This window comes from Cantharellus anzutake (genome assembly GCF_015039405.1).
Source record: "Cantharellus anzutake strain C23 chromosome Unknown EI90scaffold_83, whole genome shotgun sequence".
In the NCBI taxonomy this organism is placed as follows: Eukaryota; Fungi; Basidiomycota; class Agaricomycetes; order Cantharellales; family Hydnaceae; genus Cantharellus; species Cantharellus anzutake.
In genome coordinates, this window is record NW_024067033.1 from 82912 (window position 1) to 99451 (window position 16540).

The window sequence follows — 16540 nt, forward strand, 5'->3', positions numbered from 1 at the left end:
ATAGTCAACGAACAGGTGACAAGTTCAGACGTTTAACAGATCTCATGATCTTTATGAGACTGGACAGACATTAGAAGATCATTATAAAATATCTACACCCATGTAGTATGAGATTTAATCTACTACAATCATGCCTAGAACTTGACATAGGTGTAATATTCAAAGAATATATCCCTACAACAAGAAAATAGCACATAGACGGCAGAATAAGAAGGAACATTGGGAAAGAAATGTAAATATCTCGGGAACCAGTAAACTTTTGACTGTAATCTTTTTACCATCTGGAAGGACTGTTTCTTAACTTTATCCACGGTTTTGTTTCATTCTAAAAGCTTCAAAACTGACGGAGATATCGCTCAAACGGCGAAACACCTTATAATTCATATATATTTATTTGCTAATTCTTACAAAAGGTAATGTGACTCAAGGGAAATATATTGGCGCCCGGGAGTCTGGCGGACCGAATACCATATGATAGAGTATTCCCCGGCGCGGGCGGACAGTTTTTGATCGCATCAGAAGAGGAGAAAATGCTAAAAAACCGGATCTTGTATATTTTCCCATGATTCATCAAAACTTTTTGATTTTAAGCCCAAATAAATTGGAACAAAGGAATGATTGATGATCTGGATCTCGGATCATAAGCATGAAGTGATTCAGAAGTCCGCGGATCAGTTAATTAATTGGGAAGGCTCTAGAACATTAGTAATGATGTGGCTTCACAAAAAGGGGTCAATTAGAGAACAGTCTAGAAAGTTCCTTTATAGCCGAGTCATTTCTAAAGATAACCGTTCGTAATTAAGGCGGTGTAGAGCATAGCTTCAGCGCTACAAGATCCCGCTGAGATCGGCCCAAAAGACAAAGAAATGAATTACTTATTGCTGAGTCATGTCCTAAGTCCATTATTAAGCTTACACAGCCCAACCCCCTATATCATTCTAGAACTATCTATAATACAAATGTAGCACATGTAACTAGTGCGAGGCGTGGGAGTAGAGAGGCCTCTGAAAAGCATAAAAGGCCACCGCTTCTGCCCCCTCTCAAACCTCAGGTAGAAATAAAAGTTTAATTCTCCTCACCGGTGGTTGGTTCGTTTGCTCCAAAAGATAAAAGCAAATATTAGTTGTTAGCTAATATAAAACTAACACGTCACTCTAAGCGTGAGTTAGGGTCAGTTAGACACAGCTGAACAAAAGTGTCATAGTGAGAATTAGTGAGAATTTGGTGGAGGGACTTCTTAATTGAATAATCTCTCAGCAATACTTGGTTATCACACCACAGGAGAAAAGTGAGTGATCCTGAACCTGCTAGATAACTAGCACGCACTCTAAGCGATAGAAAGAGCAGTTTGGTCACTCCTGTATTGAGTAACATTTATTGCGGAATTATTTTATTAGCAGTTTTCCTTCAGTAAATTATCAGGAAAATCACATCCTACTGAAAAGTGGTAAATATAGGTGTAATATTGACTAGAAATCATAGTAAAGTCAATATAGAATTTTATCCGTAGACGATCTATACATCAGGTGAGATCGTTGGGGGTGTTTATTGTTGTTTAGACAGTGAACAATCATATATTTGGCAACCAAAACACGGTCAGTACGCAAATCAGCACAAACTCTAATATCGTTATTGGACGTAGGAAACTGGTTACATAAGGTGATCCAGCTCCGCTCCTTCACCGCGCTCTGTTTGAGTACCTCCTGTCTTCTCATGCTTCACATGCCCTTTGTTACTCTGTGTGCATCGCTCTTTATGCTATCGACCCTAAACAATTGCTCCCCTCTGTCATGGCCGTGCATTCCAGCCCATTCCCAGCCCATCCCGATGCCGCCCAAGCCCATAACCGCTATGCGAGCGTGAGCGCGAGCCCCGACCTCAGCCCTATCCTCCCTGAGGACCCCCTGCTCACTCCCCTGCTTGCCCCTAGGCTCCCCTGCACCTGGCCGACTCCCCTACAGCCACACCAACCTTCCTGCCCTGAGTCCACCTCTGGCACTGTGCCCAGCGCGACTCCTCTACCCCGCCCACTTGGCCCCTACAGGGCCGCTATCATCCCCGTGCCCGACTCCAGCCCAACTCCGAGTCCAGCGCCGCTACGATACCATCGCCGCTATCGCGGCCCTACGCTCTTTCCTTTATTTATCTGTTATTGTTTGTTTTGACCCTCGGTCATTGCCGGCTGCTATGTGGCCAACCCCGCTCCTTCTTCTTGTTTGCTTCCGGACCCTTCGGCCTCCGGCCCAGGTCCGCTTCCATTCATTTCTTCTTCCTATATATATCCTGTGTGATACTTTATTGTACCTTAGCTCTAATATCGATGTGACCACGACCCCTAAGTCCTGACCCCAACAAGGCAACCCCAGTGAGTCCGAAATGAGGGCCAAGAGACAGCTAGGGGGCACAGCACTCCCTTTAGAGTTGCTGAGGCCAAATGCCCTACCCCCAGGCCTTGTTCGCGGCATCACAGCCATCGCGGCCTATAGCGGCCTGCAATGGCGACCCTCGGTGCCGACCCTGGACCAGTGTCTAACACCCTCTTTCAATGCCTGCCGTGAGTTTTTGCTAGGTTTCAATAACATCCACCAACAATTCCCCAATTGGTTCTCAACCTTGCGATCACTTGAACATCTCTCTCGGTTTCAACTGCTTGCACTTTGTCGGTTTCATGGTTTACTTGACACTCTGACTTCAAAATACCCACCCTGTGAACATTTGCGTACGATTGTGTTTGAACATACTGTCAGTGACACCCCTTGCGATTTTGGCAACGACTTGTGGTTCCATGCACATTGTAATTCAACTTTAACAGCTGATGACAAAAAACTCCTTAACCATGGTCACTTGATACGATGGATTGTGTCTGTTGACATCCATGAAGGAGTACTTCGGCAGCTGCTCTCACTCTTCCACTTGCCATTCAATTCAATGGCAAGTTTGACTGATCTCCGCCGCATTCTGGTGCAACATGCTGACTTTTGTTCCCCCCCAATGCCACATTCAACTGGAGCCACTTACACTGAGTGGAAAAAGAATTGTGCATCACATTGGCCAGAAAAGCTCACACTCAAGTCTAAATCACGTCTGCTCTCTAACTTCCACACCTTATTGATTCTGATCATCTTTCAACCAAAATATGCGCTGTTTGTGGTGCTGCGAAGTTTGGTCAGTTCATGCTGTCAGAACCTGTGAATTTAGATGAATACAATGTTTCGATTTTGGAAGGTAGTTACCCTGCCAATGCACCGCACCCTTTCCCTTCTAGCCCTGCACTCCAAAACATTATGCTTGCACCCGAGGGTGTAGTGACTAGCCTCGATTCCTCCATTTCAATTTGTATTTGCACTGAGTGTCACCGTCCGCTCAAGTGTCGTCGTTTGCCTAACACTGCCATTGCCAATGATTTGTTCTTTGGGCCAATCCCTTCAGAACTCACTGACCTCACTTTGATTGAAGAAGCTCTAATAGCCAGATGGCATGCAAAGAGCTGGATTATTCACTCGCATGATGACTCCCTGCCTCCTGTCCATACAACAGGTGCTTCTTTTTCTTCCTCTAATCCAACCACACAATGTGCACTCAAGGGTCATGTGATTGTCTTTCCGGCCAAACTGGAAGCCTTATCCCCCTTTTTGCCACCAGCGTTAGCAGATGTGATCACCCCAATGTGCATTGTTTTTGTTGGCTGCATCCCACTGACTAAGGAGTGGCTCAAAGCTAATGCACAGCCTCTAATAGTTTGACATGAGAAAGTGCATCATGCATTGGAATGGCTTGTCGCCAACAATCCACTGTACCATGATGTCATTCTGCATGAAGGGCATTTGGACCAGATACCTTTGCATGATGTGGCACCCATTCCAATTGAACATCACCAGGGTTCTGTGGCAAGTGATGCACAAGGTGCACGTTATGACAATCCACTCCCCCCCAAGTTTGGTCTCCTGTCCTCATCTCCACCACCCTGCAACTTGTTGCAGAGTGTTGTTGTGACCGATATTGATATGTGCAATTCTAATTCAGCTGAAATGACAGCAGCGGCTATATGCCATCTCAAACGTGCTAGTGGTGAAATTGGGGGTCACATTCAAGTCAGTCATGCAGCAGATCCGGTTAATTATTGCTCTGATGTTAATTTGCTTCAACTACTATATCCCACTTTGTTCCCTTATGGTGTTGGTGGTTACCATCGTAATTGTGCTTCCCCTTTGACGCTGTAAGGGGGCAAGGGATCTACCACCCTAACGAGAAAGAGAGGGGGCCACAGAGTTGGGAATGCTCAGGGGAGGTTCGGATGATGAGGAGGGGGGAGGAGAAATGGTCTGGTGCTATGTGATAAAAAATGATAAACTCGTAAATCTCACTGATAATCAAATTGATGGGGAACTCTGCCCCTGCACTATGTCTTGAGCCTCTTTGGCTTCGTATTCGCCGCTCTGGGTGCTGGTAACGTCTGCTAGAACTTCATGTTCGTTTGGGAGCACCTCTCTCTGTTTTGGGGGAGTCCTTTTTGTAAATACAGGGAAGAGGCAGTTATAAATATGAAAAAAGTATCTGTGGGAATCCGAATGATCCGACGGGTTTAGGAAGGCAACAGATCCACAAGGAACACTTGAGAAAAAAGCAATATCAAAGACATATTGACGTTGTTAAGGAAATAAAGAACCATGGCGATCGGAACAACCGCTGAACCAAATGCGTCACTCGTAACATCGTTCGGCTCGTGTTGACAAGGGCTTTCCAACGATACCAAATTCGTCCGGATCGGTGGAGAATTGATGGAGATACAGAGGAAGCGGTGGAATATGCGGGTGACAGTTACCCAATTTGGAAACTGATGGTTGTGCGTGGTCAGGAATGGCTTGAAAAAATCGGAAGAAATATGGGAAACATGGAAAGGGTATTTGGAACAATGGTAGATGTGTTTCGGGGGTGGGGTGCTTGACATCGGTGGTAGAATCGCGATAATTGGCTTGTTTGCGTGGTACTGGCTGTGCCCGCCTACAACGCTGGAACGAATGGCTAAGCACCTATTCTCCCTTGCTGATCGCCGGTTTCAGGAGCACTACTCATTTTTATTCCTTGTCTTCAACATCATCCAGTGGCAAACCACTGCCTTCCACAGCAAATTAAAAACTGCGCAATCTAACTTCGAGGGAGTAGCAAAGACAATCTCACAAATTTCTGTGACAACTTTTGAAGACACACTGAGCCGCCTCACTGGGTCTTCTTTGTTCACCCCACAGAGTCCAGACGAACACGCTGTGATGAAACTCATGAGAGAGGTTTCTTTAGTAACTGCCAAAGTCCCAGGATCGCAAAGTGCTCGAAGCCAAATGCGGAATGAGATTCATGCATTGATTTTTGATCAAGGTACTCCCAGTTTCTTCATCATGATCAATCCCGCTGATGTTTACAACCCAATTGTTAAATTTTTATCAGGGGCTGAATTTGATTTGGACAATCAACTACCTGAGCATATTCCTTCATATTGGGAACAGGCCTCTGCTGTCACACGGAATCCATTCCTGGCTGCTCACTTCTTCAAACTGGTTATTGATGCTTTTATTACCGCAATTTTGGGTCACACCACAACTGATGGCATATGCTCAGATGGTATTTTGGGGCCCTGCAAAGCTTATTATGGCACTGTTGAAACCCAAGGATGAGGGACTTTACATTGTCACATGCTGGTATGGGTTGAAGGGGCTTTGAATCCACAAAAAATTAAGGACCGGATCCTGAATATGCAGGTTTATGGGTGGCGAGATCAATTGTTGGACTTTTTGGATGACACAATCAGTAACGGGGTTCCAGAGGTTCCCATTCCTGCACAAGCACCTTCTGATGACTACCATCCCTGCAGCATTCGATGTCATCCACAGAAGCATTTGCATACAGTCTGCCAACAAGACTTGTTTAATCTGGTGTTGAAATGCCAAACTCACAAGCACACTGCAACTTGCTACAAGTACAGTGCCTCAGATTGTTGCTTTGACCTCTCTGCTGAATCCACATGCAAAGTCAGTTCTATGGACATGGAGAGTGGAGAACTGAACTTATGCATCACCGATGGGCTCATTAACAACTACTGTGAGTGTGATAACTGCGCAGTGCGATACTTCAATTAGTGAGGTATCAGCTGCTAGTGCAAGTCCGGTCCTTATATACATCTTGTAATGACTCTACACCACTGAGGTGAAACATAAATGGTAAACAACAAGTTGAAAACAAAAGCGCAAAGACAAAAGAGTCTAAGAGGTTGCCGCCGTTTGTGCCTCAAAGCGCCCCTCCCCTTCCCAAAGCGTGAATGTCCGGCCCGGGTGACTCCCTTGACCACCAGTGGCGTTGGGCTGCAACTTCTAACAGTGAGACCATAATCAAAGCAGTCTGATGTAACATGGACATTAAATTCATTGGCTCTGGTGTTTCTGCAAAAGCCATTCTATACTACATCACTGACTACATTACTAAAACGCCCCTTAAAACCCATGTTGCTTATACTGCATTGCAAGCAGCAGTTTCCAAACTTTCACAAAACCAAACACTGCCAGTCTCTTCCTGTGATTATGCTAGAAGCACGTTAATAAAATGTGCCAATTCTTTAATTGCAAAACAAGAACTCAGTGCCCCACAGGTTGCATCATATTTGCTTAATTATGATGATTGCTTTACGAGCCACCGGTTTTGCTCCTTATTTTGGACCACTTTCACAGGTTATGTACAGGGTTTCGAGATGCTGGATGCCAATGGTGTGCCAATTCCAACTCTAGCCATGGACACCAAGGATCCTGCTGAGGCTGAAGAGACTTGCATTTTGGGGGCAAATCCTTCTTCTGGTCTAATTGAACACCCTTGTAATCAACTGTCTGATTATCTAGCATGCAATCATTCCTATGTTTTCAATGGAATGAGTGTTTGGGAATTTGTGAGTTGGGTTGACAAGGTTCTGATTCATTCTGGGGCCTCAAGTTCTGACACACCCAATGATGAGTCTAGCGAGGCTGTCAATGCCCATCACTTGCCCTGTTCACCACTGAATGAATCCCACCCACAACACTTGACACATTTATTGAGGAAACGTCACTGGAGAGTGATTCCTGTTCCAATTGGGCCAGGCCTTCCACGCTGCAACAATCCAGCCAAAGTTGAATACTACTCTTGTGTTATGCTCACCCTTTTCAAACCATGGCAGACACCACTCGACCTTCAAGGTGATTTTCCCAGCTGGGCAAGTGCTTTTAACGCTTTTTTGCTAACCACATTGCCAGAAATTCAAAGTGTGATTGACAACATTCAAGTATTACATGGGTGTAAAGACAGTCGAGATCAAGATTATGTGAACCGCTGCTCTCGTTCTCGAGGAACACTTGCCCCTTCAGCTACTAACTTTCCTGACCACACTCTGGGAAACAATGAGGATGCAGATGCTGATGAGGATCAGACCATTCTTTATCACCTGCTTGAGGTGGAAGAGCGAGGGAACAATACACATCTGTCAGGGCACATACCCTGACTTAGCCCGGACCCGGACCCGCGTCCGGACCCGCTCCACTTCCTGCGCACATTGCTGCACCGCATGCTCTGCGTGCCGCATGATCCGACCCCGGATCCCACCTCATGTGACTTCCGGGTATCCCCGGAAGTTTTCTCCATATTGGGGCCACTGTGGGAAAGTGAGAAGTTAACCTTCTTCTCACTTTCTTACCCACAGTAGGCAAGTGTATCTACTTGCCCCTTTGTTTATAACACTTTCTTACCCACAGTAGAGTTGTGCCCTGGACAGGGCTGTTCACAGGTTAGACTGTGGGCCATAGAGAGGGGTCATGGGGACCCAGGGTCTGTCCCCTGACAACATCTTGGTAATGATTTGGACATTCACAATGTGATTCACCATGCCATGGAAGCAGGTTTATTTATTGATAGCATGATGGAGGAAATCCTGGCTGATGCACTCATGCTTCCTGCGGATTCCCCCGGTCTGTCCCTCCACTTGCCATTTGCTCAGCATGTAGAAGATGATGGTGCACTCGAGTTGAAGTGGTCAGATGATTACAAATTGCGAAAGCAAGCAGTGAAGGAAGCTCTCAAAGCAACAACCAGTGCTAATGCATCGTCCACTTCCCCTTCCCTGACACCCGGTGGTGTGGGTGCCTCTCTGATAAACAAAAGTTCATTACACCATGGATCTACTTCTGAGTTCCTCCCTCAAATAATCTGTCACCCATCACCGGACTCTCCTGTTTCGATTCAAGGGGTACTCAAGTCTGTTTCTGTTGCATATGGTCTTAACCTGGAACAAAATCATGCATTTCACTTGGTCACCGATCATGCAATCCTCCTACATTCTGAACGTGGGCTGTTGTACATGTATATGGGTGGAGCTGGGGGGACGGGCAAATCGCAAGTGATCAAAGCTTTATCTGCATTTTTCATGAAGATGAATGAGAGCCGCCGTTTCCGCATATGTGCTTTCACTGGTGCTGCAGCCAAGAACATCAATGGCAGCACTTTGCATTCTCCCCTCAATTTGTCCCAGCTGAACCTCATGCTCAAGTCAAATGGCTCTCGAAGTCGTACAGATCTAATGCACTCTTGGAGTGGTGTGGACTACTTATTCATTGATGAAGTTTTGATGATTGTGTTAGAACTGGGCGAGGGCAGACGATTCCGGAGGGGAACTGGAGACTTAGCAAGGAGGGACCTTGGCCTCAGTGACTCAAGTGGATGTCAGGGACGCATCCGGGGTCGAGAGGGCCCGGGGGTAATGTCCGGCACTGAAGCCGTCGCAGGGTGTGGAGCGGGCGTGCGTACTGGTGGGCCCGATCCGGGACAGTGGTCCCTGGCCACTCAGTCTGAAGTGGAGAATGTGAGAAGAAGGTTACTTCTTCGGTTCCCACTTCAGGTACATTTATGTACATGCGGCTTGAGTCACATGACGAGTGCCACATCATCCTCGGAGGCAGCTGCAGGCATCCGGGTGTCCCCGTGGGGGATCCTGAGAGCGTCCGCTGCATGCGTGCATGCTGGGCACAGCGGGAAGCCGTCCAGGGTGTGTGGGCCGGATGGGTCAATAGTACATCGATACAAAGGAAGGTGGTCCATGTAGATAGAAAGAAATAAACAGGAAGAGGAAGATGAAAAGAAAGAAATAAAGAAAGAGATAAAGAAAGGGGAAGGAGAGGGAGGAAGGAGGGGGGAGGGGGATAGACAGTGGGGAGCGGGTGTGGTGTGGCCAGGTGGGTCCGGGTGGACCTGGGTCAGGCGGGTGTGCCCTGACAGTGGAGCGCTGTGCCATTGCTGTTTGTCCATTTGGTCCTTAATTTCACAGTAGGTGAGCAGGAAGTCTCTAGGGGGCATTTCAGGTCGATTTTAGACTAAGTGCTAAAACGAGTATGTACAAGTGCCAATATATATAATGGAGGGGGTGAAAGCACAAGGAAACAAAGGGGATCCGAATCGGAACGAAGGCATCCGAACGGGAACAAAGGGATGACAGAAGCGGAGTGGTACCGAAGGTCATAAGGCAGAACCTGTGATACGTCCAAAAGGAGGTAAGTGTCAGGGCACACCCGCCTGACCCGAGCCCACCCGGACCCACCCGGCCACACCACACCCGCTCCCCGCTGTCCAACCCTCTCCCTCCTCCTTCCTCTGTCTCTCCTCCCCTTTCCTTTCTCTCTTTCTTCCCCTTTCTTTATCTCATTTCTCTCTCTTCCTTTTCTTGTTTATTTCCTTCTATCTACATGGACCACCTTCCTTTGTATCAATGTACTATTGACCCATCCAGCCCACACACCCCGGACAGCTCCCTGCTGTGCCCAGCACGCATGCATGCAGCGGACGCTCTCGGGATCCCCCACAGGGACACCCGGATGCCTGCGGCTGTCTCCGAGGGTGACGTGGCACTCGTCATGTGACTCAAGCCACATGTACATAAATGTACCTGAAGTGGGAACCGAAGAAGTAACCTTCTTCTCACATTCTCCACTTCAGTCTAAGTGGCCAGGGACTGCTGTCCCTTCCCGGACCCACCAGCACGCATGCCCGGTTCGCACCCCGCGAGGGCCCTTCTGCCGGGCGATACATCCGGACCCCCTCTACCCCGGACGCGTCCCTGACAGCAGAAGAAGGTTTCAACCTCATCTCCCCCGCCTCCCCCATCTCCCCTGCCTCCCCAGCCATGGTGTCAGAAGAGCAGTATGAAGAACTGCTGGCTCACTTCCAAGAGCTCCAGGCCATTGTGGAGAGCCAGGCCTGCAACCACCCCCCACCCACACCTGCACCCAGACCCAAACCACCTAAGGTCACCCCCCCCCACTCCCTTCTCAGGAGCTAGTGAGGACCTCGACCGTTTTAAGGCCGAGTGCGGGATTTATTTCCACGTTCGCACGGCTGAGTTCCCCACCGCCCTCTCCCAGATCCTTTTCGTGTTGTCTTACATGAAAGGAGGACCCGCAGGGGCATGGGCCACGCAACGCACAATCACGCTGCTGACGGTCGGCTCCCCCCCCCTCACCATGGACGAGTTCAACACAGAACTCGATGCCATGTTCCAGGACCCGAACCGGGAAGCCACAGCCAGACAGAAGCTGGCAGCCATCTGCCAGGGAAGCGACTCCGTGGACAAAGTGATCCAGGAGTTCGAGATATTGGGACCCGCCTCAAGGCTGGGTGATGTAGGACTAGTTGACCACTTCGAGCAGGCGATTAACTCCCGCCTCCGGGAGAGCATATACCGGCTCTGCCCCATGCCCACTACCTGGGCCGAGTGGAAACGCGAAGCCACGCTCCTGGACAACCAGTGGTGACGGTTCCAGGCCACTCAACCGCGCGCGTTCCCACCCAAGCCCACGCTCCCGCCAACTCGACCATCGTCAATCATGACCCCACCACAGGCACGACCCACGCCCGGGCCCCCACAACTTGCACCACTGCCTCCACCCTCCACCCCAGTAGCCCGCCCCACGACAGGGACAGGCCCCCAACCGATGGACCTCGACTGCTCAAAGACTGACCAGAGATGGTGCTACAACTGTAACACCCAAGGGCACATCCTACGAGACTGCCTACACCCCAGAGTCCGCCAGGCGTGACGTCTCCACCCTGAGGATCTTCGGGCGCTGATGGAAGGGCTGAAGAGGCAGTTAACTGAAGAGCCAGAGATGGAGGCTCAGGGGGATTTTCAGGAAGGTGGCCGGTGAGGGATGCGTCCCAGGCGCCTGTAGAAGATAGCTCATGTAAATACCGCAGCGTGCGTGAGTCAATGCCAATGCCAAAGCTTCACCGAGTTATTGCCAAGAAGAGGAGAAAAAACGCATCCTCGACCCGTGAGAGTAAGAGAACCATAGAGACGGCACCCGAAGTGGCAGTATCCCCGCCAGCCATCTATGTCCTCTCCAAGCAATCCCCCAGATCCCTCAACCTTATGGTGAAACTAACCACCCTGACCTCCCTCGCATCAGTGTTGGTATCAGCCCTCCTAGATTCAGGAGCCACTGGGAACTTCGTAAGCCCTGAGTTCGTCCGGAAGCACAAGCTCGAGACAACCCCTCTCCCACAACCCATTCCCATCCGTAACATTGACGGAACCCCAAACGAGAATGGAGCCATAACCGAAGAGTTGGAAGCCCTCCTGACGTTTGGGTGACACACAGAGCGCGCCCGCTTCGCAGTTGCAAACCTGGGACGACAGTCCCTCATCATAGGGCACTCATGGCTGCTACACCACAACCCAGAGGTAGACTGGGCTTGACAGAAAGTCGTCATGTCCCGCTGCCTGTCCGCCTGTAGACAGCCGTGAGCACGAAACGACCAGGACCCTGTACTAGAGCCGGGGGATGGGATCTACGCTGCAATCATCCCCCCGGCTGGGGACACGACCTAAGGGCCACCATGACCCCCTCTCAGCGGATGGCCCAGGAGGCCCGTGACCCGGACGCAGAGCCCGCATCGTTCAAGACGCTGGTGCCAGAGCACTACCAGGACTTCCGGGATGTGTTCTCAAAAGAGGCCTTCGACCAGTTGCCCCCCTGGAAGCCCTGGGATCACGCTATAGACCTGGTACCAGACGCCAAACTGCCCAGAGGGAAGACCTTCCCCCTCTCGCGCCCGGAGCAGAAAGAACTGGACGAGTTCCTGCACGAGAACCTGCAGAACGGGTGGATACGACCATCTAAGTCTCCGATGGGTGCACCAGTCTTCTTTGTCAAGAAGAAGGATGGATCACTGCGCCTGGTACAGGACTACCGGAAGCTGAACGAGATCACCGTGAAAAACTCGTACCCACTCCCACTCATCTCGGACGTCCTCGCCCGCCTCCGGAATGCCAAATATGTACTTCTCTGCCCTGGACTTGCACTGGGGGTTTAACAACGTCCGGATCAAAGATGGGGACGAATGGAAGGCAGCATTTGCGACTAACCGAGGGCTGTTCGAGCCTATGGTAATGTTCTTTGGGCTGTGTAACTCCCCCACGACTTTCCAAACTATGATGAATGACATCCTTAGGGATTTCATCGACCGGGAAGTCGTTATCTGCTACATGGACGACATTCTCATCTTCACGGCCACCCTGGAGGAGCACCGGAAGGTCGTCCGAGAAGTCCTGGAGACGCTGCGAAAGAGGAGGCTCTTCCTGAAGCCAGAGAAATGCAAGTTTGAGCGGTGTAGGAGAAATAATGGCCACACTATGAAAACCCATTATGGAAATATGCCAGATAAATCACACAACCTCATATAACAAGTAGATATGAGAAAATAGAAGGACACAAATTTTAACGAATTTTACGAATTTTTACGAATTATTATGACTACACACGATAAATCGAAAGAAAGAAAAATAGCAAAAATACTTCAAGCTTACCATCAACGAGACGGAATTCTCGGGGAAATTTATAGCAAATATTAAACCAAGAATTAGGACAATCGACCAAGATTTGACTATAAAAACAATCAGAGAACCTCCACGGAAACTACTTTCCCACGTCCGCACACGTAGCCAAGGATGGAAGTACCACGGAACAAGGATTCCTCAGGAACTAATGCAAAATTCAAAGTCGTGTTTATAATAGGAAATATAGATGTCCACCAAACGGACCCAATGAAAGTAATTACAGGGGAAACTACTCATAAACAACGGAGATATGACTAAAGCTCCTGCAAAAACGAGGACAATGCCTAAAAGGGAAGCGCGAAGATTAACCAGTAACGACCGAGACAAGCTTGATAGCCCATTAGAAAGGAAGGGATCCAATCTTACTCCTCCCAAATTTTCATAATAAAAGGATCATGCGTTAATGAGATATCCAATAACGGGATTAGTGACATCAAAAGTCCGAGCTTAGGGAAAAGATGATGTTTGCGTAGGATCCATAATTAAAACATACAACGAAATTTACACGGAAATTATTAAAAATGGGGAACTATAGTTATGCAAATTTTCAGCCCAAACAGTCCAGCTGTTGTGAAGATATACCCATGACGGGAATATAGAAATCCGCATCATGTGTAATGACACGTGAGGGTTTGGCTCTGGGGGCGGGTGCAGGTGTTGGTGTGGGAACCGGCACTGGTGTGGGCGCGGCTGGGGGTTGGTTCTGAGCTTGGCTTTCTACAATGGCCTGGAGCTCGTGGAATCGGGACAGCAGTTCGTCATACTGCTCTTCGGTCACCATAGCGGGGGAGGCAGGGGAGATGAGGTTGAAGCCTTCTTCTGCTGTCAGGGACAGCTCTGAAAGCGGCAAGGTCCCTGCGCGCAGGACTCGGTAGGACGAATAGCGGCTGTGCGTAGCAGCGATCCTGTCGTGGGGTGAGCGTCCCCGACCACTTAGTCTGAAGTGGGAAGTTGAGAAGAAGGCTGCTTCTTCTGTTCCCACCCCAGGTGCTATTATATACATGCGGCTGGGGTCATGTGGGAGGAGCCACGTCATCCCCGTGCACAGCTGCACTCCCCTGGGTATCTCTGTGGGAGATCCCGGAGGTGTGCTGCTCTGTGAGCGGGAATGCGTGCAGCGGGCGCGGCGATCGGGGAGCGGGGTTAAGTGTGTAGTAATACATAGAGAAGGGGGAGTCGATCATGGAATGGAAATAGAAAGAAGGAAAGAAGGAAAGGGGAAAGAAGAAACAGGGAGTGGTAGCGGGGGAGCGGAGTAGGGCAGCGCGGTGCGGGGTCAGGTGGGTGTGCCCTGACACACTCGTGGCTACTCCATCACAACCCGGAAGTGGACTGGGCATGACAGAGGGTTGTCATGTCCCGCTGCCCATCATCCTGCCAGTCACCACGGGTGCCGGATGACCAGGACCCTCTGATAGAACCCAGGGACGGGATCTATGCTGCGATCATCCCCTCAGGGTGGGGCCATGACCTAAGAGCAACTACAATGCCCTCCCAGCGAATGGCCCAAGAGGCTCGTGAGCCGGACGCAGAGCCCGCATCATTCAAGGAGTTAGTGCCAGGCCACTACCAAGACTTCCGGGACATGTTTTCGAAAGAGGCTTTCGACCAACTACCCCCCCAGAAGCCCTGGGACCATGCCATAGACCTGGTGCCGGAGGCCAAACTGCCCAGAGGGAAAACTTTCCCCCTCTCATGCCCTGAGCAGAAAGAACTAGACGAGTTCTTGCGCGAGAACCTGCAGAACGGGCGCATACGGCCATCCAAGTCTCCAATGGGAGCCCTGGTCTTCTTTGTCAAAAAGAAGGATGGGTCGCTACGGCTGGTCCAAGACTACCGAAAACTGAACGAAATCACGGTAAAGAACTCATACCCCCTCCCACTCATCTCAGACGTTCTCGCCTGCCTCCACAAGGCCAAGTACTTCTCGGCCCTAGACCTACACTGGGGGTTCAACAACATCCGGATCAAAGATGGTGATGAGTGGAAGGCAGCGTTCACGACCAACCAGGGGCTATTCGAGCCCATGGTGATGTTCTTTGGCTTGTGCAACTCCCCCACAACCTTCCAGACAATGATGAACGACATCCTCTGGGACTTCATCGACCAGGAGGTTGTCATCTGTTATATGGATGACATACTCATCTTCACTTCCACCCTAGAGGAACACCAGAAAGTCGTCCAGGAGGTCCTGGAGATGTTGCGGATGCGGAAGCTCTTCCTGAAACCGGAGAAGTGCAAGTTCGAGCGGACCCGGATCGAGTACCTCGGTCTCATCATTTCTGAGGGCAGCGTTGCAATGGACCCGGTGAAGGTCCGTGGAGTTCTCGACTGGCCGACCCCAACCAAGGTGAAGGAGGTACAATCCTTCCTAGGGTTCGTGAACTTCTACCGTCGATTCATCAGAGACTTCTCTGAAAAGGCATGACCCCTCCATGCGCTGACCCGGAAGACCAAGGCTTGGAGTTGGGGGCCGGACGAAGACAATGCCTTCTATGCCCTTAAAGAAGCTGTCACCTCTGCCCCCGTCCTCTCCTTCCCCACACATTCAGGCCGTCTCAGGCTCGAATGTGACACCTCCAACTTCACGACCGGTGCAGTCCTCTCCCAGCTCCAGTCGGATGGAGAGTTCCACCTGGTAGCCTTTATGTCCAAGAGCTTTACAGACATAGAGCGGAACTACAAGGTGTACAACAAGGAAATGCTTGCGATTGTCCGGGCCCTCGAAGAATGGCGGCACTTCCTAGAGGATGCCGAGGAGAAGGTCGAGGTTTACACTGACCACCGCAACCTGGGGTACTTCCGCATGGCCCAGAGACTTAACCAACGTCAAGCACGCTGGTCCCTCTTCCTCTCCCGCTTCTACTTCACCCTCGTCCATCGCCCAGGGAAGCTCATGGGGAAACCGGACGTGCTCTCCTGCCGTCCTGACCACCCAAAGGGAAGGGATGACAATGAGGGGCTGACACTCCTCCAACCAGCCTGGTTCAAGGCCCGTGCAATGGAGGCAGTCTCAGTAGAGGGCGAGGATCCCATCTCTGCACCTTCTGGCCACTTCTGGTTGCCCTTGACACCTCTGGTCAGGTCAACACTCCCACTCCCCTCTGTACCTCTGTTGGCCTTCATGCTGTCCTTGTGTGACAGTGCTGGCAGATCAACCTCTGTTCGCGGACTTGTGTCAGCACCGCACCGACCCCGCTTATTTGCGGACTTGTATTGGTGCTGCGCGCTGACCTCCGCTTTTCCTCTGGCCATTTGTCACTTGGCAGCTTATCATTCATTCCTTGCCGAGTGCCATTTATTGTTTATTGATCTGTTCCTCGTTTCCAGCTCCCAGGCTCTTGTCCTTATTTAGTGTGACAATCCCCACTTATCTCCGCGCCGGACTGACCAGCCTTTCTATATTCCCTCTTGCCTATTTATATACCTTGTAAATACTTTTGGGGACCTCAGACTGAAATCAACTAGAGTACCCCCTGTCTGGTCTGAGTCCCTCCTTCTGCAAAGGGGGCTTCCCCCCCCTCTGAGTCCGTGCTCACGGAGTCTGCGCTCCTCCTATAGGTCCGCTCCGCCCGCAAGTCTTGTTTGAAGTCCGCTGTAAGTATCAGTCCGTAAATATGGGATCTCCCCCAAACGTCAAGCTCA

At 50.1% G+C, this 16540-nt stretch overlaps 1 protein-coding gene across 1 annotated transcript; it reads left to right on the forward strand.

Annotated features, from left to right (window-relative positions):
* Window positions 1-7957: 7957 nt before the first annotated feature.
* EI90DRAFT_2939372 (uncharacterized protein) lies at window positions 7958-8539 on the forward strand (the record flags this gene model as incomplete). The annotated part of the gene is made up of 1 exon (XM_039055228.1): window positions 7958-8539. A coding segment is annotated over one exon (582 nt), but the record flags the coding sequence as incomplete, so codon positions are not given.
* Between the last annotated feature and the right edge of the window lie 8001 nt (window positions 8540-16540).